Source organism: Tachysurus fulvidraco, chromosome 20 (assembly GCF_022655615.1).
Source record: "Tachysurus fulvidraco isolate hzauxx_2018 chromosome 20, HZAU_PFXX_2.0, whole genome shotgun sequence".
NCBI lineage: Eukaryota > Metazoa > Chordata > Actinopteri > Siluriformes > Bagridae > Tachysurus > Tachysurus fulvidraco.
Window position 1 is genome coordinate 10,451,329 of NC_062537.1, and position 24,031 is coordinate 10,475,359.

Below are 24,031 nucleotides of genomic sequence, written 5' to 3' on the forward strand. Positions count from 1 at the left end.
CTTTCGCTCACAGACGGTGTCTCCGTTACACCCACCACGAGCGCCACACACGTTGGATTAGACCGCTTCACTAATGGACTTAGTGTTTTTTTTTTGTATCTGCACGCAAAAAGAGCAACGTTTTGGGGGGTTTTGGGGCTTCTCTTTTCTTTGTCATAAAACCAGCATCTTTCTTTCCGCCCTGTTTCCATTATCATTGCCACATTTGTTTTTACTCAGCCGTTAATAGGTCAGCCTTCTGTTTAGTATTTATTGTTCAGAAAATCAGTTCTTGCATGGCTAAAAACAACTGAAGTGTGTGTGTGTGTGTGTGTGTGTGTGTGTGTGTGTGTGTGTGTGTGTGTGTGTGTGTGTGTGTGTGTGTGCGTGTGTGTGTGTGTGTGTGTCTTTGTTTGCTCTAGACAGTTGACCGCCAATACAGCAATCCGCATCTCCCCGAACCAGTCTTTTGAAGTAGTACTGGGACTTTGAGATCTTTGAGCCTATTTACAATACAGCTAGGGAGACAGAGCAAAGTTTACTCACAGACATTTTAATCGACGTGTCTACCTTCTTCAAAGACTAGAAAATGTGAAGCTTGTCACTGTCGATTACAGAGAATATATTTACTCAGATTATTTATGCAGAAGCAGACTTTTTGGCCCTCAAGTTAAGCTAAAGTAAGTAACTATTGTCAGACAGCTTGAATTTCTAATGATCTGCTGCAGCCTGTGAGATAAAGGTTGGTTGTGTGAAACAGACATTTTACCTTTGGGGTCAGTATTCAAATTCCATCACAAGGAAAACAGTTGGCACAGTAACCAAGCTGACACAGGATGCCAGAGGAATTCTGGGAGATGAATTTAGTTAAGCAGGAGTTCGGAATAAGTAAGTGGGTCTAATTCAAGATGAATATTGTATGGAACACATTTTGTGTGTGTGTGTGTGTGTGTGTGTGTGTGTGTGTGTGTGTGTGTGTGTGTGTGTGTGTGTGTGTGTGTGTGTGAGTGAGTGAATGGTACTTAAGGTACCTCACTCCTTGTTCTGGCTGACAGAACGTTAAACCAATGTGCTCTTTTGCTCTTATAGCCCATCATCCCCGTAGTTCAGGATGTAGAACTGCTGCTTATTTGGATACTTTTTGCACCATTCTGTGTAAACTCTAGAGACTGTTGTGTGTGAAAATCTCAGAGGGTCAGCAGGTACAGCCCCAACTACAAGCAATGTGTTGGTCAGAGTCAGTGAAATCTTGCTGAATTTTTGCCTCCTTTCAGTTATTTGATGTGAACGTTACCTGAAGCTCTTATCTGCATGATTTTATGCATTGTACTGCATTGTATATTATCCACAAATACATTTAGGACCTACACTTTAATGCAGAACTCAGTGCAGTATTCCACTCTCTTCTGGAATGAACAAACTATACAGTTATAAGCAAGTGCAGAGATGAAATGAAAGCTAACAGATAATGTGCTGTCTGCATGAACAGGTTAGCTGGAAAACTTCCTTGATTAGGCTGTACAGTGGTAGCTAATAGTGGTAGCATAATAACACATGAACAGCTAGTGAGCTATAGGAAGTGGCTTTTAATGCATTTGCCATTGTTGTGTAAGTTATACAGGAAGATCTAAAGTATGTTGAATTTGAATTCCCTAAGCCTAGGATCACAATAAAGAAAAAGATTTATATATTTTATTAAAAAAAGATCAAGAAATTGAGATGATGTTGTCACCCAGATCTAGTGTGTGGCTCGTATGCAAGAGAAGGTGTGAGGATTAACCTCTCTCTCCTGAACTCTACAGAGATCTGAGCTCTACACACAAGTAGATTACTGGCCCAGCACAGAGGCTTGAGGTATATGTGTGTGTGTGTGTGTGTGTGTGTGTGTGTGTGTGTGTGTGTGTGTGTGTGTGTGTGTGTGTGTGTGTGTGTGTGTGTGTGTGTGTGTTTCACCCCTACTGAAGTGACTTATATATGACACCGGTCTGATTACAAGACAGACTGAGCAAAGCAATACTTGCTGCCATGTTCTAGTAAAAGTGCATATTAAGGAGTTTGTTCAAGAAATATATCAAGCGCTTGCATATTAAAAAAAAACCTTAGATGGTAATGTTCTGGTGCGTAATAGCCCACAGTATAGGATAGGATAATATATATAGAATTTATTATCTCTTCTAAAATGTCCCAAAAGTCTCCACTTGCACTTCCACTTAAATGTATTCCTTTTAATGATCTCTGTGCTATTTCTTTTCTCGGTACACAATGTTCTAACCTAAGAATATGACACAACAACGTCTTAGTCTTGCTGTCATTTGCAAAGATATCGCGAATAAACCCTACCATGGAAAATGCTTATTTAACATCCAATAACAACAGTAATGCTTTCTGCAAAATTTTGTCTAGAAATCAGTTTGTTAGAGGTACATTTAATTCCCAGATCAACTCTATTAATGAAACGTTCACACAAATGTCAGAATCAAGTAAGCTTACAAGGTTTCCATGATAAAAGTATAGAATTGTTTTAAACACAAAAACATTTTGATCCAAATTCTTTGACTATTAAATAAAGACAGATTTTATTCATTCTTTGTCAGAAACGGCTTTATCCTGGGCCCTGGTCATAGTATCTAGCAGGGACACACCCTAAGCAACATGCCAGTCAATTGCAGGGCACAACACACATCCTTATTTACAGCAGTAAGCAATTTAGTGTACCTAAATCACCTACAACATTATATAGGACACGGCAAGAAACTGGAGAGCCTGAAGGAAACCCATGCAAGCGCCAGGAGACAATAACCCACAATATGTAATCATATCCAATCAAAGAATACTTTATTTTTAATAGGACTCAAGTTTGTATGTTTAAAACTCACAGCTTAATAACAGAAGACACTAATCTCTCTTTCTCTTTCACTAACATTATACTCTCATGTTTAAATAAGATTGCGCTATGCCTCAGGAAGTGGCTCAGTGATTTTCAGTGATTGGGTTACAGGTCACAGTCACCCATTTGGCTCTTTGCCTGCCGTTGGACCCCAGTGCCAGTTGGACTCTTCTCTCAAATCCCATCCTCCCTTTTCTCTCTTCCAGATCTTTGGATTTCTCCCCCACTCGTCTCCCCTCCTGCTTAATGAGAGCCACCTCCAGTGCAGCACATGCGACCTTGCCATAAAGCACCTGCATTTATTACATCAATTTGTCGGCCTGACACGACCGTGCGTATGCTGTAGGGGCTCCGTAGCAGGGGAGCAGCAGCGCGTTTAGACACTCTTAAGAGCTTTGAAACGACGCACCTTGACAACCCGTCTCGTCTATCTTTCCATCTTTCCATTAACTGCATCCATATCTGTTTGGTGTGGCCTCGTGCTAGAAGAGATGTTTTGGGCTTGTAAACCAGTGAAATATTACTCGTTATTTCTGTGCACACAGGCTGCTGCCTCAGCCGTTTTATAGCCGTTTGGTCATAAAATCAACGTCTGTAACCAAAACCACAAACCATGCAATAACATCACACACACTGGTACAATTTAAGCTTGACTGCTTTTTTATTAACATTTTTAAATGTATTCAGTGTGTGTGTGTGTGTGTGTGTGTGTGTGTGTGTGTGTGTGTGTGTGTGTGTGTGTGTGTGTGTCTGTGTGTGGTTTTACAAAAAAACAACAAGTATAGGGCAAATTCTAAAGTTGACATGGTATCAGTTAGTTTTTTTGTGTAGCTGTGTTGTCATCTGCTGACAAGCTTCATTAGGTCAAGTCACAACACTTTTCCTTGACAGTGGAAATGATTTTTCATGCTCAGTCACCACAACAATGTACACAGATGTTTTTCATCAGTCAGCAGTAGAAGGGGGAAGCTGCATGAAAAAAAGCAGAAACTAAACTGTGGAGGGAAAGTGAGTGAGCGAGCAAGTGAGCTGGCAACAGGGAGAGAGAGTGAGAGATATTCCCAGCTGTGGTCTCCTAAAAGGACTCAGGTGATAGCTAAGCGACATAGACAGCTTCCAAATGAGCACCTCGACAAACACTCACACTCTAATGCCTTGACAAACGGGGGAAACAAAACATACGCATATGCGTCTGCAGAGGCTTTGGGTCCACCATCCCCAAGGCAATATGGAGCGTGGGGGTCCTGCACCAGCCTCATCACACCCTGAGAGGCCTCTTTGATCCTATCGGGGATTGAAATGATGAATCGTCAAGGGGTGCACCCCTCTCTCTCTCTCTCTCTCTCTCTCTCTCTCTCTCTCTCTCTCTCTCTCTCTCTCTCTCTTTGTATGTATGTATGTATGTGTATGGGTGTGTGTGTGGGGGGGGGTCATTTAGCTGGGTAGCTGGTGGGGGTGGTGTATGGTGAGGTGGGCAGATGTCCGGGTTACACGTGCCTTTTACTATCAAGCAGCCTCCTTTATGCCCCCTTCCCCCATTACACATACACACACGCTACCACTCACTCACACACACACACACACACACACACACACACACACACACACACACACACACACACACACACACACACACACACACACACACACACACACATCCCCTCCAGTTAGTAGCACAGCCTGGCCCAAGGGCTCCATGCTTTATGACAGCTGTGCTCAACACCAGGTTTTGCTCCTGTCAGCACGGGCTATAACAGTGTCCCAACACAGCACAAGGAGAAAGACTAATTCATCCCAGAAGAGAAGAAGAAAGAGGGAGGGGTTCAGTAAAAACAGTTAGAATTCTCCTACAAATGTACTTCAAATCAATCAAATACTCAGAATTTAAAATACAACAAAGTACACATCATTAGGTTTACTTCACACGTGACATCACTTATAGTGTTTTTGGGTTTTTTTTTTTCATATTGTTTGTCCAGACAAAACCGTTTGACATTCTGGATGATTAAACACTGCAGTTTCCCCATCGACTAAGATAAATAAAGAATTAGGAGTCTCAGAGCCAGGGTATAATTATAAAGAGTGTTTACTTGCACATACAGAGTTGAAAAGTTAAACAGTTGACTTTTGTACTGAGGTGTACATGCAAAATCTGAAATAAACAGAAAATAGAAAAACAGAAACACTGAACAAACACACGTATATTTTATATTCTTTTATATTATTTTATTTATATTTTAAGACAAAATAGATGGAAAAAACAAATGTTTCTAATGTTAGAAATTAATTTTTTTCATGGACGTTCCATAACATTAAAAATAAGTGGAAATGGATGAAAGGTACAAAGTGTCTGTATTTTATAAACCAAACATGTATATGTAGGTAATTTGCTGTAAATACATAATAAGGAAATAATTTGCTTGGAAATCATTCAGCTTCATAACAGTCCACCACTTTGCACATCACATTGATTGGTTGGTTGACCAGATAGGTTTGAATGCTGATCACACATTAGGCCATCCTTAAAAATATTCTTGTTTGACGTAACCTGACGGACCCTGTCAATTTAGGACCGACTCAATTTTTTTTTTTTTGCTTTAAGTCCGACCGATTTGCCGGTTTAAATTTACGTTAAGACCGACCTTTACTCTTCAAACAACTAATACAAAAGCAATATAATATTAACGGGTTCGGGCACCATAATACATCTAAAAAATTCATTAAAACAGCTTGTCACCGCTTTAACTTGGCACGAAGTTCTGGAAAAACTGTCCAGCATCAAAATAAGGTTTGCTATGATGCGCACGAAGGCACGGGTTGAAGACCCAGTCAGTGACAATATGCTATCACGATATGCTAATTTGTTTAAAGTCATACCTACGTAATCACCATCACCAAAATGTTACTTTTTTTTACATTGAAACTTGGAAAAAAAAATAAAAAATAGACCTACCTACCGACCCTTTTTTTTTTTTTTTTTTACTGTTACTGCAAACCAAAATATTTTTAAGGATGGCCTTAGTGCTGATCATAAAGAGCCTATTTATAACCATTTACTGAAAACTCTTCTAAAAAAAATAAGAACTGGGAATCACACTGTCATGGTGGTGCTATAAGATTACTTGGTTGGTTTTAAAGCTTGTTATGAATTACCCAGTAGTTTCTCTCTTTGCTAAGTTTCTTCTGTCCAACTTTAGCTTCTTTTCCAACTAAATCTTCCACCGATTGTCACTTTGCCTGGCGTTCCAGCAGCTAAGAGGCGTTTCGCAGTGTGTTTTCTCACATAAGTGATGGCGGGGGAGATGTGACGTCTAATCTCGCCTGGCTGTTTGGAGAGGGAGGATATTGAGATGTCCCTTTGATGTGGGGCAGCGACAGCCTTATATAAGACACGGCTTCCTGAGAGCCGCAGTAATTGTGTCGACGACACAAGAGAAGTTTTCTCGACGTTAAGAGAAAGAAAGGAACGAAACAGTGACAGCTTGAAAGGAAACACTCCAAATCGCTGTCTTTTTTTATCTTTTATCTAAAATACATGTCATAATAGTAGCTCTCTAAGTTGTCTTTTTTTTGACTCGTGTATGTTTAAAAGTGTTTGTTCTTTACTGAACTCTTCTCTCTTTTTTTTTGGTTACACAAAGTTTGATCTGAAGTTTGGGTGCTACAGATATAGTCAGGGCTCACAGGTATCCAAAGTAAAGATCAGTGTGATAAGATAACAAATGAGAAATGACCCTAGATTAATGGATTGATAATTATGGTAAATAGGACCCCAGGGTAAAAGATGGTGGTGTAAAGAGGGGGTTGGTATGATTTAAGCAGGTGTCCAGATGCCACAGGACAAACACATCCCCTTTTTTGGGGGGGGGAACAGAGGAGAGGGTTGAGTGGCCAACAGCCATGCCTTGAGCTCTCCATATGTCCACATACTCATGTGATTATTGGCTCTATTGATCAACGCACCATTAGATTCTTTCCTTTTAAACATTTACCACCTGTTCACATCCATCACTGAACAAAGGTGGCATTTTGACTGCTCATAATGTCCCGGGTCGTGGGGGAGGTTGTCACTAGCCACAGTGGAACCGAAATAAAAACACAAAAAATACAGTTTGACTCCGTTAACAGGAAAATTCGGACGTGAGATCAGTGAATTGTGCAGCGTAATTCGTTTTTTTATCATTTAACACAAAAGGGAAGCCATCATCACTGACCATGTCAGACAATTAGAGTTGATGACTCAGCTCTATGTGCACTCCAAATTCAATTCTCACCACAAAGGAATGCTGAAGATATTTAATATCGAGCAGAGCAGTGAAATGAAGCTACACTCTTGATGAATCATGACGCTTTACCAGTTTCATGACTAGAATTTAGAAAATAAAGCATTCATTTAGATACAAATTTTGTATATTATCTGCCTTGATGAAACGGTTGTGTCTCTCGGTTGTGTCTGTGTATGGTGGTTCGAGTCATACAAGCTTGAGATGGAAAAGGACAGATTGCCAGAAGACCAGCTCAAATGCCAGCAACAGGAGGTGAAACATAAACCTCTTTTCTGAGCAACAGAGCAATTCATCATCACATTTCTTCTTGGATATATTTATTCATGAGTTCGACATGTTTTGCCACTGGAAGAGAGACAAAATTGGCACTATGCTTGATCATACATCCTAAACTGTTTAATTAAAAGATAAATACACCAGACGGACACATGTTTTGTTTTTTAATCCGAGTTTTAGCTCACACGATAAGACCTCACACTGTCAAAAGTTATCACTAAGCTATTATAGTAAGATCGTTAGGGTTTTAGACAGAGGGCAGAGAGCACACACCTCAGGTCTGATCTTTGGCTGAGAGAGCACGCCTTAAGGGAGATCTCTGAAATGCAAACCATCCATAGCGGCACATTGCTAAAGAAGTCTTCACATGTGCCTGTCTGCACTCCTCCATATTGATTTTTAGAAATCTTTTCTTCTGCCTCTGACTCAGTCAGACAAATAGACTCATTATGATACAGGCAGAGCAGCTAGGTTAATGCAATGGGCCTTGACGACGAGGCTTTAGACATTTCTCGCACTGCCGAGGCTCCAACTTAAAAATGAATGAAGGTTTGGGGATGAGGAATTGATTTTGCGAGAGGGGAAAGGTTGCGAGTCGAGGGATTTATTAGCGATGCCCATCAGAATGCAGCCACGCCTGATGGAGGAGGGGTAATTGAAGTGGACCGCAGTGCTCACGGATAGGATTACACTGCCTCTATTGTGGACAGAGAGCCAGAGAGACAGACAGATAGACAGTGAAAGAGAGGGCAGTTCCCTCGAGGCTGGCACTCGAAGGGTGAGGGTCACAAACTTAATCCTGCTCCCCCAGGGCTTTATGGGTAATTGGCATATCCTAATCAAGCTCCAGGGAGTGTGTGTGTTTGTGTGTTGGCGAAGGCAGATGGGACTGACCCGGCCCAGACCCAGTTCAGAAAAATCCCACCGTCTCTTGTCCATAACAGTACTCAAGACCAAAATCCATGAAGAGGCTTAGTTTACAGTTTTAATCATTAGCAGATCCAAACATGTCTTCTCTCTGGCAAGTCCAGCTCATGTATTATGTTTCATTGGGTATTAACATGAAATTGAAGCACGGGACAACATGTCTGTCCGTATGTTTGAAACCTGAACTCTTTACTATTTAATGCACTGACTATGGAGTATATCATTTATTGTAATGAAGTGTCAAAGAATGTTGTAGAATTTTTTAACCTCTAATTCTGCAGTGCACTCTAATAGGTTGGTGCCCAAACGATGGGCCTCATTTATTAATCTTATTATGAAGTCATGTTTAAATTTTGTTTAGGGCAAGCTAAAAAAATTAATCAATGTTACTGAAACTTTTTTAGATTTACGAAAGTTCCAGTAACATTGATTTTCTCTTTCCTCATGTGCCTATACTGATAAAACACCTGTAAATTACACTAGCATTCAGTTCCAGTCCACATTTAGTCCGCAACACTCTGTAGCAAAAAAAAAAAAATGCAAACAATAATTAAACAAATGATGGAAGAGTGCTGTATGCACTAATTTTTCTAATAATGCAGCTCAGCAACTGCATCGTCGACAGAATTTTTGTCGGACAGTATTTGTCTTAATTTATGGATTTGAATATGTTTTCTCTCTTTGTCATTAATAAGGAACATGTTTAATAAGTTTTATTACATGTGTTTGTAATTGAAGCCTGTAAGTTGTGGTTCAATTTGCTGAGTCATCTTTATACACACTGAAAAAAGGGACATGTGGTCAGTCAGATTTATGAAAAAAATTTACATATAGTTTCCAAAAAAAATTCTGATTACCAAAAAAAATTTCTTTGCATATAGTAAACTTCATTTCATTTAAATTTGTAATTACTAGATTGGATGATGTGGAGTAAAGTAAATGTAATTACATAGTATTTACGTAAACCAGTTGAAGATGTTCACGGTGTTGACAACTGAAGTATGCATGGTTGAATAGAGCATTGGTAATATGTCTGTTGCAAAACACCAGTGTTGTGGGTCCGTGTTATTTTATTCAGAGCTTTCTTAATACACAATCTAATCATTTTGGATTTGTAAAAAACTCCATTAGATGGAAGAGGAAGAAACCTTAGAACCAGACTCAAAGGGGAACCCATACTGTTTTGGGTGACACTGGAGGGTGTGATTATAAGGTGTTATAAACACCGGAGGGTGTTATTATGACCTGTGTTATGTTAAACTCCTGTGAATGATTTACCACGGATTCTTGTTTGATTTTCTAGACACTGCTTCATACCATTCATTTGATTCTTTATGATTTTGCTAGATAGCAGAAAAGTGCAAGTTGAACGTGGTTAAGTTGCCTTGAAAAGTTATAGTATACTGTGTAGTGAATTTCAGGATTAATGCATTCTGCCAGGCTCTGAGGGTGTCTTTTTAAGGTAGAGAAAATTTGTTATCAGATGACATTGGAATTACAGTCACATTTCTCAAGCCAAGACTGTCATCTATCACCCACGAGGCCTTTTGTGCTCTGGACCACTTATGTATATTCATACCGGCAGCGACGCTATGCTTTTCTGACATTTAAAGTGATGGAGGAAATGTAGCAGAGCCTAACGCTTATCCATCAGACATGAAAAGAGGGGACGCCCCAAGGGTTAGCATTAAAATCCATACTTTCTTTTATGCAGCTTCTTCATTAGAATGCAGTCGCTCACAGACACACACCGGCAAGAAAAGACGCTTCATTTATCTCTCTCTCGCTCTACCGGGGTGACATTGTAGCGACATTAGCTTTGTGATTCAGGCCTAATGACAATACATTCTCCCCAGAAGTGGGCACATACACACCCACACACACACTCACACTCATGCAATCACACTCTCACACACACACGTTGCATAGGTGCCCATTTATTTCAATTACGCACAGAATAGTAGTCAGACACAGAATCTTTACAACCTATTAATGGCTGCCACTATACGACTAATTATCCTGTCCGTGATGGATTCTCAGTACAATGAGTATGTGTCAGGACATAAGGTCTTTGTTTTTAAACCTGTACTTCTCCCGATCACTGAAACACTGCATATGCTGTAAGTTGTATGGTGTGTTTTTTAATCCATTTGCATAACATGTATGCAGCCCTGTAATTTAGGTAATTACATACAACCTGTTCTGATGCCTTCAGACTGCTATTACATGTAGAACAGTTATGTAAACTCGTAATCTTTTTAATAAAGTCTATAAGAGCTTTGGGATAAGTAGATAACCTTGTGAAAACATGGTAGGGTTAGTTTGTAATAAATACAGTTCGGAGGTTTTTTCACATGAGGGGACACAGACAGTGTGTTGTTATGTGCACAATCTGCAGTAGCTAATACACAGACTAGCATGTTTCTGGCTGGCGGAAAGGAACCGGAGAACCTGAATGAAAGCCATTTTAGCAAATTCAAAATACAGACACTACCCCAAGCTTTATTCATTTTATTTGTCATTATACATTATACATTTTAACTCGGTGCAGTTTGATCATTTGAATCTTCTTCAAATTGAGAAGTAATTCTTCTGATCAAAAGTTATCATATCAAATAATCTACTGACACTGCATTTACGGTGGTTTAAAAACAAAGCAGGTATTCACAGATGTGTATAAGGCAGGTCCACTCAGTAGAAAGAAGCACCACTGACCCAGTCTGCTTTTCACTCCTACGCTGAGTTCTGCTACTTTGAGAGATAAACTCAACCTGACTGACCCTGATGCGGCTTTCATTTTGACAATCATTTTAATCATCATGAGCACCAACTGCTGTTGCTTGTTTAATGTGAACAGGACATCATGTACAACACAGCTTAAAAGAGTGAAATGGAATATGGCAGTGATTTTTGTCCAATTTTCTATAAACCACAGCAGTAGTGCAGGAATCGTTACCATAAACACTAATTTCAAAATATCTTCCCAAACTGAGAGAAGAATTAAAAGCTTACAATGAAAGCCTAATTAGAACTGGGCAATATGATGATATCCATCCATTTTCTGTACCACTTATCCTACACTGGGCCACAGGGAGACTGGAGCTTATCCCAGGGGACTCGGGGCACAAGAGAGGGGCAGGGTGCCAATCTGTCAAAGTGCACACTTGCGCGCACATACACACACACACACACAATTAAGAGATGCCAATCAGCCTACAATACATGTGTTTGGACTGGGGGAGGAAACCAGAGTAGTTGGAGACACTCTCAAAGCTCAGGGAGAGCATGCAAACTACACACAGTCATGCACACATACACACACACACACACACACACACACACACACACACACACACACACACACACACACACACACACACACACACACAAGGTGAAGGCAGGAATAAAACCCCCAACCCAGAGCTGTTGGCAAACATGCTGACCACTAAGCCACTGTGCCCATGATGATGATGATGATGATGATGATGATGATGATGATATATTTTATACAAATACACTTTAATGTAATGCCCTGAGTATGACAGTGTCAGTGACAGTGTGACAGGTAGAGCTCAAAGCTCAAGAAGAGTTGCTTTCATGTTTTGCTTTTGAGTCTTGTTTTCACCCCATGTTTCTGATTGAGAAGTTGCTCGATTGAACTCGTCTGTTCTCAGTTCAGCCATGATTTATCTGTCTGTTTAATTCCTTTTGTGCCTTTATCTAGTTGCAAAGTCTTATTATGCGTTCTGGTCATTAAGTCCAAGCCTTCTTGTTTCCCTTTTTCTCAGATTCTTTGTTTTCCAGCTCTGCATATTTCATGGATTAGATTATTACCAGTTTTTTTTCCCCTAATAATCAATTACTCTAAATTCATGTTGTCTGCACTTTACAGTGACAATTCATAGATTGTTTGATTTTATATATTAGTCATATTATCACTCTGCAAATATAGCACACCATTTGTATATCTTTTTTTTTAGCAACAGTTAGAATCTCTAGTTATTATATTAAGATAAATGAATTATTTATAAATACAGATTTGTGAGATTCATTTTTGTGAAACTTTTTTTGAAATTTTTGTGAATTTTTTTAAACACTAGGACTAGACTTTGCCAAACATGTTTGTTTCAAAAGCGTAAAGAAAATGTATGGAGTTACTTTTTCACTGAAACTGAATTGCAGCATTCTGCAGAACAACAGCTTTAATAAGACCGGTCTCATCCTGAGGCATTTATTGTTGGCGTGTAATGGTCACACATTTTAATCCTGACTTTATTAGTGGAAGTAAGTGCTGCATTTAGGTTTGAATTAGACGTGAGATTCAAGTGAATGTACTTTTCTTAATGCAAGTCAGTGGTTTCAAATAATTGTGCATAATTATTGCACATAAGCTACTGGTGCCATATAAAATGCAACTGTGTGTGTCTATATAGTGGCTTCTTTGTTTGAAGTGAAGCCAGTGATGTGTTATTTTGGACCAAGTCCAGTACAATATCGAAAAAACCCACTCCTCTACAGAAAGTCTATCTGCTCGCAATCCTTGCTGGCTTAGGGGCATGGGCTGATGGAAAATATGCAGGCCAAAATAGCGATTGAAGGGAGAGCAGGAATGGAGAGATAGCATGGCTCAGATTAAAGGGATGGAATAGGTGCTGCTGAAGAATCTGATAAATAGCAATCGAATTGAAATGCTGATTGAGAGCCTAGGTGATGGCATCTGCCCTGAAGATGCGCTTAGGCCGATCGAAGGGATTTCAGCTAGTCATATTAATATTGTTTAGTGTGTGTGTGTGTGTGTGTGTGTGTGTGTGTGTGTGTGTGTGTGTGTGTGTGTGTGTGTGTGTGTGTGTGTTGTGAATCTGCGGTTTCTGCAAAATGATTTGGGTTAGCTATGCATTTGTGCTTATACCAGCATTCAGGATGTTTGTGCTCAGGAAATAAAATAAATAGTTCCTATTTGTTTTGGTGTGAAAAGGAACTATGTAATTCATGGGGCCAGGAATAAAGAAACAGCAAAAAAGAAATGAGGGATAGAGAAAGAGAGAGAGAGAGAGAGAGAGAGAGAGAGAGAGAGAGAGAGAGAGAGAGAGAGAGAGAGAGAGAGAGAAGGACCAGCTACATAATCAGTCACACAAACAGAAATGTCCAGAATGTGAAGGACAGAGTAAAGATAAATATTGTGTAGAACAGCTCAATAAGGCAGGATAAATAAATACTGATGCAATGGAACGTACTAAAAAATACTTGAGTGAATAAGTTTGCACACCTCTTTATATTTGCCGATGTGGCTGTTTGCACATTCAATCTCATGTTTATAAGAGGTAAGTTATTATTGTGTCTGTACATTGTGAGTAACAATTCACTGTTATTTTATTTTCGAACAATTTCCTCTTGTTTTGATTTTAATATTCACCGAGTTGAACTTGATTCTGCCCTCTTTAACTCTCTCCAACTTCATGCCTCTCTGTCTTGCAGTTTTGCGGGACGATTTCCGACAGACCCCGAGCGATGTAGTTGTAGCTGCAGGAGAGCCGGCCGTAATGGAGTGTATTCCCCCACGCGGTCATCCTGAGCCCACCATCTCCTGGAAAAGGAATAACGTAAAAGTCAATGACAAAGACGAGAGGATCACTGTAAGTCTGATTTTCTAACATCCTCCTCGTCTGTTTTTTTTTTTCCCCTCCCTTGCAGCCCTTTCATCCACTCCACTCATCCCATGACCGTATCAAATGTGAGTGCCTTATTGCTCTTCCGCCTGTTTCTGTTCTCTGTTGTAGAGACCCACACGGATACGCCTAGCACATAAACCTGCATGCTGGCAGCTTTATCTAAATGGGGTTTGGCAGTGCATTTCGAATGCATTAATGGTAGCTTGCTCAGATTTAGGCATTTCATCACATAAAGAGCTGTGTTAGTCTTTATACAGGCATAATAAACTTGCTCTGTTGACAGTAGTGCACTGTGCTGCTCTATGAATGTAGGACAATTTTTTTTGCATCTGTGCACAGGGAAAAAATAGAATTTTGCATTATTGGCCATTAGAATACTGATATAAAAATGCTACTGTGGGAGAGTAAATTATTTTGATGTCATTCGAGTAGTACAACTGACCATAGATCAGCAGGACTGAGCAGTGTTCTGTGGCTCCACAGATCCGAGGAGGCAAGCTAATGATCTCGAACACCCGCAAGAGTGACGCAGGGATGTACGTGTGTGTAGGAACCAACATGGTAGGAGAAAAGGACAGCGATCCAGCTGAGCTAGTAGTGTTTGGTAAGTTTACAATTCTCTCTCTCTCTCTCTCTCTCTCTCTCTCGCTCTCTTGCTCTCTCGCTCTTACTTATTCTCTTTTAGTTTCTCACACACTATCTGTTTCTCTCGCTTCACTGCTTTTAAGGTAGTTTTTTGTTTGTTTTTCAACGTCATTTGTCATCCAGAGAGACCCATGTTTGTGCGGAGACCGATTAATCAGGTGGTCCTGACTGATGACACTGTAGACTTTCAGTGCGAGGTTCAGGGAGATCCAGCGCCCACTATCCGCTGGCGAAGGGAGGAGGGGGAGCTGCCCCGGGGCAGGTGAGACCCTAATATTCGCACATATAAAACTTTTTCCACCAATGAATTACTGCTGTTTATTTGGTGCTGCTGTTGGCTCCACACACAGCTCAGTACAGTTTTAAGAGCTGAACCACTGATTAATTAGATTTCACATACAGCTTAACAAGAATAAATAACAAGCATCGATGAGTTTAAAAGATGTGTGAACCCTGAATATTTTTATTAACACTTGACTTTCTGTTAAGGAACACACAAAAAACACATAAAACAATTGTAACAAATTATTTTAAACACTATTGTTAACAATATTGTTTAGTACTTTACTAAAGCCTAGGAACACATTCGGATAAAGGAATAAGGAATAAATAAGGAATTACATTGAATGTTATGAATCATTTGCAAAGAGCTGACACTGGAGTCTCCTTCCATAAACGTTCAGTGAACATCTCCTCATGAAAAGTTCCACCATGTCAGTGATCTTTTTCTTTGTTATATAACAAGACATTTTATATTATGATTATTATGAATATCAGCTAGGAATAGGAAGGAAGTGTTACTACACTAATGTTAATAATGCTAGTGCAATTCTGTCTGAAATAGTAGTTGCCATAGAAACAATAAGGTATTAGAATGAATGTATTAAGATTCATTTGTATTTTGAGATGCAGTCAGTACTATTGATAGAGCTGCTGTTATAATAAATGATAAATCATCTTCTGACTAAAAATCTGCTGTTCTTTGGTATAGTCATTCATTATATAGTATTAATGTATCCACAGTAAAAGTTTTTTTAGTAAAATTTATAAATTAGAAAGAAGAGATAAACATTAATAATAATATCTGAAATATGCCATAATGACTAAATCGAACATTTCACTGAATTTATAAGGGTGTCTTTCTTTCTTTCTTTCTTTCTTTCTTTCTTTCTTTCTTTCTTTCTTTCTTTCTTTCTCTCTCTCTCTCTCTCTCTCTCTCTCTCTCTCTCTCTCTCTCTCTCTTTTTCTCTCTCTCTCTCTCAGATTTGAGATCCGTAGTGATAACAGTCTACGGTTGATGCAGGTGAGAGCTGAGGATGAAGGAACCTACACTTGTGTGTCTGAAAACAGTGTTGGCAAAGCAGAAGCATCAGGAACACTGCAAGTCCATGGTAAGCTAACACACACACACAGACACACACACAAACACACTTTGTATACTCCCACTCATGCTAATGCACACTAGTTCTAAAGCGATATGACCATTTCATCAACACGTAACTTCATTTCAGATTTAATCCAATCAGCTGCAGCACAAGTGCACTTGCTTCCTTTGCACTGTGCTCATTAAAAAGGGCAAACCGCTCCAGCAACGCTCATTTATTTAGGGCTGCCAGACACAATTAAAGGAGCTCTGTTCAGCTGGAGGCACATCTTGCACCATGAAACATGACTGTAGATTTGGGAATGCTGTTTCATTAAGAAATCCGCACACATAAGTGAAAAGGTGCAGCAACAGAAGACTTGAACTGGCGATTTCATTGTCAGCCGTACGAGCATGCCAGTTGTGGTTGTAATACTAATGGCACTAATGGTTCACAGTCTTTTAGCTGTCACTGCTTTTTCTTGTAATTCAGTTCATTAATTCAGTTTGCGGTGAAGAGTACAGTATATCCTGTATGACTTCTTTTGTCCAGTATTCAGTTAGTACTTAGTGCTCTTTGTATAAAAGATAAAATTCATTCAACTATCTAGATACTGTAGATTTTAAAGCCTCTTGAACAAAGCTGTAAAGTCGCCAGGCTCTCTCTCTCTCTCTCTCTCTCTCTCTCTCTCTCTCTCTCTCTCTCTCTCTCTCACACACACACACACACACACACACACACACACATACACACAGGTTCATATCATCCATCTCATGTTCTTTCATTTTTTTCTTTCCATTCTCCATTTTAGTGGGCCCATCTCGTAAGTACCATTCCATCTCATCATCCTGCATGTGTGTGTGTGTGTGTGTGTGTGTGTGTGTGTGTGTGTGTGTGTGTGTGTGTGTGTGTGTGTGTGTGTGTGTGTGTGTATCTGCATGTGGGAAAAGGAAGCCATTGTGATTGCATGTGACAGGGCCGCGTGACCTTTGGGATTCAGACGCGTCCAGTGCATGATATGCATCTAGAAATTTTTCCCCCTCACATACTCAACCCAGTGGTTTTAACATGGTGACTACATTCTAACATATATCACTGTTTATTTACCATCAGAAAAGTCAGTCAATTGCTATATAGTACCCTCAGTGCACAGAACAATACTACTGATTAGTGCTGTCAGAAACAATTTCAGAACATATACTACAGTCGTGGCCAAAAGTTTTGAGAATTACATAAATATTGAAAATTGGAAAAGTTGCTGCTTAAGTTTTTATAATAGCAATTTGCATATACTCCAGAATGTTATGAAGAGTGATCAGATGAATTGCATAGTCCTTCTTTGCCATGAAAAAAAACCTTTCCACCGCATTTCATTGCTGTTATTAAAGGACCTGCTGAGATCATTTCAGTAATCGTCTTGTTAACTCAGGTGAGAATGTTGACGCGCACAAGGCTGGAGATCATTATGTCAGGCTGATTGGGTTAGAATGGCAGACTTGACATGTTAAAAGGAGGGTGATGCTTGAAATCATTGTTCTTCCATTGTTAACCATGGTGACCTGCAAAGAAACGCGTGCAGCCATCATTGCGTTGCATAAAAATGGCTTCACAGGCAAGGATATTGTGGCTACTAAGATTGCACCTAAATCAACAATTTATAGGATCATCAAGAACTTCAAGGAAAGAGGTTAAATTCTTGTAAAGAAGGCTTCAGGGCGTCCAAGAAAGTCCAGCAAGCGCCAGGATCGTCTCCTAAAGAGGATTCAGTTGTGGGATCGGAGTGCCACCAGTGCAGAGCTTGCTCAGGAATGGCAGCAGGCAGGTGTGAGCGCATCTGCACGCACAGTGAGGCGAAGACTTTTGGAAGATGGCCTGGTGTCAAGAAGGGCAGCAAAGAAGCCACTTCTCTCCAAAAAAAAACAACAGGGACAGATTGATCTTCTGCAGAAAGTATCGTGAATGGACTGCTGAGGACTGGGGCAAAGTCATATTCTCCGATGAATCCCCTTTCCGATTGTTTGGGGCATCTGGAAAAAGGCTTGTCAGGAGAAGAAAAGATGAGTGCTACCATCAGTCCTGTGTCATGCCAACAGTCAAGCATCCTGAGACCATTCATGTGTGGGGTTGCTTCTCATCCAAGGGAGTGGGCTCGCTCACAATTCTGCCCAAAAACACAGCCATGAATAAAGAATGGTACCAAAACACCCTCCAACAGCAACTTCTTCCAACAATCCAACAACAGTTTGGTGAAGAACAATGCATTTTCCAGCACGATGGAGCACCGTGCCATAAGGCAAAAGTGATAACTAAGTGGCTCGGGGACCAGAACGTTGAAATTTTGGGTCCATGGCCTGGAAACTCCCCAGATCTTAATTCCATTGAGAACTTGTGGTCAATCCTCAAAGGCGTGGACAAACAAAAACCCACTAATTCTGACAAACTCCAAGAAGTGATTATGAAAGAATGGGTTGCTATCAGTCAGGATTTGGCCCAGAAGTTGATTGAGAGCATGCCCAGTCGAATTGCAGAGGTCCTGAAAAAGAACGGCCAACATTGCAAATACTGACTCTTTGCATAAATGTCATGTAATTGTCGATAAAAGCCTTTGAAACGTGCTTGTAATTATATTTCAGTACATCACAGAAACAACTGAAACAAAGATATAAAGGCAGTTTAGCAGCAAACTTTGTGAAAACTAACATTTATGTAATTCTCAAAAATTTTGGCCACGACTGTACATACTAAGGCAAAACTCTTCACATTTAAATTTTTAAGCTCTTAACATCTGTCAAAAAATAGATTTACATTTACAGTAATTTTCACATATTTTCATATAAATAATTTTTTAATTAATTTCAAAAAATGACCAGTCATTTTAACAGTTATTAGATGTATGTCATTATTAACAAATGTCATCAAAAGTAGATCCATGTACATCCAGGTTTAGTATCATGTCTTGCAAATGTGTGTTAGTAGGAACATACAACATAGTGAAAAAGAAGCCTACAAAGGGTGAATGAATTCTGTTTGAAGATGAGTAGAAGCTTCTTTTTTTTCTTTTTATGGATCTTGAGTAGGATCTTATGGATCAAGCTTATTTGGAATACTATACATTTAAGTAGTTCTGTTATAAATCCTATAAGTACTGTTTTTTTTTGGGGGGGGGGGGCACTACACCAAAATTCTTCTGTAGTAAACTGTTTTTAGAGGCCAACCTTCACTTAAGTGATTTATGACATTTTGTTATGTGCCATAAAGTAGTGCCAACCCTCAGCATTCCGTTATGAAGGAGCACAGAGTGTTAGTGAGAACAGAAAGAGGGAAACGCATACAGGATGTGAAAAGATGATGATTGTGTTCACACTGAATAAAACAGTGGAGCCTCTAGAATTATCACTTGAAGACATCAGGGCTTATACGCTAAACTTTACACCATTTTTTTTCTTAATATTTTGTGCTGCTGCACTTATATTGGAATATGAGATGGAGTATGAGCAAGGACAAGCTCATTCTTATTATGGGGATGCAAAAAAAGTTCATTCTGTAGTGCAAGGAATGTAAAGGTTGTCAAAGGAAAAGGACTCCGGTTAAATATACTGAGTTCTACTGCGACAGCTGAGTTAAGTGGAATATTATAAAGCCACACAGTTCAAACCTCTGAAGTGCATTTTTCCCCTCAAACCCAGAACAATGTTACAGGCCACAGCAGAAAAGCCAGTGAGGTCTGGCTTGAACCATTTCTCCTGAGCATTTTTCAGAAATAGTATAAAGTCAACTTGCAGCATGCTTTTTAGAGCTTGTGGCTTTTCTACAGAGCAAAGAAAAGGTGAAAAGTATCTGATTAGGTGACTGACAAACATGGATGCTATTTATGTCAAGATCTAAATTAGGAAATTTGTGAAAAAGTGTGTAAAAATATATATCTGTGTAAAGTAGTACATTCTGCATATCCCATTACAGACCGCTTCCTGTCAGGATCTCTGTTAGTGTCTTGTACACACAATAAGAAGAGCAATTTGAGCTTAGCTCCTGGGAACATTTTTGGTTATTCAGGTCAGTTTAATGTCTAATGAAAGTTAGTAATGGTGATGTATGTTTTTCTTAAACACTTTCTGCAGCGGCTTCATCAGTTCGGCCTAATTATATAACATTTAAACAGAATGTGATTTCACACAGTTTAAATTCACAAATTTGATTTGCTTTGTAGCTAGAATGGAAATGAGGAGGGATTATAATAGTTCATAGTTTTATAATTTAATCCATTGTAGTAAATGTTTATTGTAGATGTTTTTTTATGATGTCTGGGTGCTGTTGTACTTCTCGACCTGTTCAGCTGATGGCTTGCTGTTGGACCCTGATGCTGTTATAACACAGACCTTGTTTTTAAGGCTTGTTCTAACTCTTTGGCTTTTGGATTTCAGTTTTGTGAATTTATATCACTTTTACACTTCTCATAGGTGCAAGCTTTTTGTTTAGACAGAATGAATTAGAAGTAGGGGTTAAAGAGGACTTGAGGAAAAAGAATGAGTGAAAACGGTGGAAACCGAGGGGTTTCTGTCCTACTCTAAAGATGAAGGATCTGTTTCATCATGTGCTCAGTGGCAGGCTGTGAAATAATCCAGTGTGCTCATTTCCTTAACTGGCCTCTTCATTAGCATGTGTAAACTGGGGAACAATAGAGATGAAATAAGCCCATGTAACAGCGGTTTATTCCCGACTTTAAGCCTGCTGCATTGGCCCGCAGCCCCCTAAGCTCATTATGGAAGCAGTGAATCTGCAATAAAGGTCTATTTTAAAAGCCTGTCACTGTGGCCTAGCCAGGGCAAAACTAGTGACACTTTTACAATGCAGTATCATTTATATGTATTGCTTTTTTTTTTCTTGTGAAAGTGGTGCAGTTAGAGCCACGCTCACAAGGCTGATTGGACAGAAAAAAAGGCCTGTATGTGTTCTACATGATTTTGCCATAGATAACTTGAATCCTTTAAACACATGTGATGGTGGTTACAGTCTATAGGTCATGTTAATTGTGTGTAGGAGTTTTAATTACATTTGCATCTACTGAAGCATGGCTTCCCACCATGACTGTCTGCGCAACTGTTGGAGCATGACAAGTGCCTGTCAGTATCATCCCACTGGGGGTTCTGACTCAGCACACTGGCAGTGGTGTGTTACACGCAGCTTGTGATCTGGTTGATTTTGAGGTGTGCGATTGTGTGTCTGAGTGTTTGTGTGTATCAGGGAGGGGTGGCAGTAGTGTGTTGTGTCTTGGCTGGATGATCAGGGATTTTTTCATGCTGGTTTATTTGTGTTAAGAGTGCTAAGTTCTTATCAGCCCTGGGGGAGTGTATGTGAAAGTGTAGACACAGTATGTGTGTTTTTAAAAAAAAAAGTAAAAGCAAAGGGGTTTGGATACTCTGGCTGGTTTGATGCTGAAAATGAAAGCATCAAGACACATTTGTTAGCTTACGTTGTGCTTCAGCAGCTTTCCAAATTGGGAATCTTAGCTCGAGATGCACTGGTTATGGTGAATAATTAAGATCAATGTTCACATCACAGGTTTCTGTCATTCTCTGCTCACTTTAGTTTCAGATTGCTGTTCTCAGCTTACAGGAGTGAAACCTGATTTGTGGATTTATGCTATTGCAGCCCATAGACCTCATCCACACCAACAAATTAGCCGTGGTCAAAGTCACTGAGATCATTGTTTGATGTGAACATTACCTAAAGCTCTTGACCTGTATCTGTAAGAATTTCTGTATTGTGTTGCTACCACACGATTGGCTGTTTGGATCATTGTATTGTCCATATAGTATTAAAAAAAATACAGTAGGATCATTTGAAATATTTTTGGAGATGCTTTCTCACTCTTTCATCCTCTGTTCGTTTGAACAGTAACAACATATAATAAATCTCCTGCATACAGCAAGTAGAATCCAGGAAAACTTTATTTTCTTATTGTAACTCTTTTTACCAGAAGCCAAAAAGGGAATTTGTGCCTCTTTGTTGTGTTCAGCAGTGAATTTCTTTGTCATGTCATACTCCACAGTGGTGGTTAATGACTCATCTGAAAGTAGACACTCAAGGGTTTAACGATCGGTAGTTAAATCTGTTTTTTACCTAGCCTATTATTGGTTATATATTCATAGAACCATTCCAGTTAGTTTTTTCACACAAATGTTTACATCTTTAAAGTTAAGGCCAATATCACATCCATTTCTGCTTTGTGAAATGCCCCAAGTGCTTGTTAAAAATGTGTGTTTTAGTCAAGAAATTTGTGTCCTCATATAGAGGTAAAAACATCTCACACTGAAGGTCGACCCATTCCACTGGTAGTCTGGAGCACCAGTACTACTGACAATACCTACTGTTTTTTTTTATCTTTAGCCCATCTAAAGAGTATAATCCCTTTAGACAAGAGAGGGCTCTTAAATAAATACATATTTTTGAAGAGGGTGCTCTTAGATAAAGATGATTTTTAAAGAGGCTACTTGTATATGGAAATGAACAATGAAATTTATGAAATGCTTAATGGTAAGAGATTAGGTCATTTATGTAACAGGAAACTGTTACATAAATGACCTAATCTCTTACCATTAAGCATTTCATAAATGTTTGTTTTGGTTGCATCAACCTTGCTGAGAGTGGATGATGGAATCAATACACACAGGTGTAGAGATGGTTATTGAAAACTGAGGAAATTGAAATCATTACTTGCTGTGTTTGCGTTAAGCTCCTTTAGAGTTGGGTGCAGACTTATAGAGAGGAAGGATGTGTTGTGTTTCTGACCTCTCTGCTAACCTCCTGACCTCCGTATCCCACCTCACTGTTGGATTTCCATCTATTCCAGAAAGCTTCACGCTTGCAAGCTGTGCTTTGGCAGCACCCTGCTCTTGCTCTGATTGTTTATTTACTGTGCCGCCAATGAGGCAGCTGTTGACTGAGAGAGAGAGAGACGGAGAGAGAGAAAGAGAGAGACAGAGAGAGAGAGAGAGAGAGAGAGAGAGAGAGAGAGAGAGAGAGAGAGAGAGAGAGCATGATAGAGGCAAAAAGACAGAGAGGACATGAGAGATGGAGTTAACAATGGCAAAGTGCTTGTTAGATGCATTTACAGAGAAGGTGTTGATGTTTCAAAGCATACTAACCTGATAGATTGCCCTAAAATAAATTTGTGACATAAGCTAAAGAGGACATTTTGCCTCACTGCGACTTAACACAAGGCGTCAGGGCTGGCAATTTGCTCTGGACGTGTGTGAAAGAGAGAAACGATTTGCGAAGAAGAAATCAATTAACCATTGAAGGTTAGAAATGGTAGCATCACCCCTCCTCAAGCATGTGCTAAAGAGTGATAGATCTGGGTTTAATCAATATGCCCCTCCTTCAACCGTCGGCAAAAAGCACGTCCAGAAGATCACACAGGAAGTGTGCTAGCGTGGGGGCTTGTGCCCACGCAGGGCATAGTTCAGCGGGGAAGGCGTCTTTACAGACGGCTGCAGGCAAGATAAAGCCTCAGATTAACATCCACCAGCAAGAGGCATTGATCACACTCAAACCGAGGACAAGCAGAAAGCACAGCAGGAGAGAAAAAGAGATTGACATGCAAGAGAAGTTATGTTGCATATTGTTGTAGATTCTGAATTTTTTTGCAAATCTTGTATTCATAAACGTACTTACTGAAGTAATCATATGTATCCTCTCCTAACTATCTGTATCCTACCCTATAACTTAGAAGTCCAAATTTTTGATCTCTGTGATTTCAAGCAAAGAGTGCATAAACCATCCAAGCTTCCATGTTTGTCTTTGGTTAACAGCAATTTGCAATTTAGCGGGGATGAGTGATATATTTACCTTCTCAAACCTGTCAACTGTTATAGGTTTAACAATAAATATGTCTGTATATTGATTGATGTAGTAGATACAGTGTAATTCATTTAGGTATGAGGTGTTACTATGGCTGCATCTCAGTCAGCTCTCTGGATATATATATATATATATATA

The 24,031-nt window shown here is 39.6% G+C and overlaps 1 protein-coding gene across 4 annotated transcripts in view; it reads left to right on the plus strand.

Moving 5' to 3' along the window:
• The window catches only part of robo3 (roundabout, axon guidance receptor, homolog 3 (Drosophila)), a 146,516-nt gene that overhangs the window by 89,245 nt on the left and 33,240 nt on the right, over positions 1-24,031 (plus strand). For 2 of the 4 annotated variants that reach the window (XM_047805052.1, XM_047805054.1), the window contains exons 3-7: positions 13,831-13,988; positions 14,508-14,628; positions 14,793-14,931; positions 15,933-16,060; positions 16,845-16,856. In XM_047805052.1, the coding sequence (XP_047661008.1) occupies positions 13,831-13,988; positions 14,508-14,628; positions 14,793-14,931; positions 15,933-16,060; positions 16,845-16,856 (558 nt within the window). Of the gene's footprint in view, positions 1-13,830; positions 13,989-14,056; positions 14,087-14,507; positions 14,629-14,792; positions 14,932-15,932; positions 16,061-16,844; positions 16,857-24,031 lie in introns of those variants that run through there. The other 2 variants (XM_047805055.1, XM_047805053.1) reach the window with 2 other exon arrangements.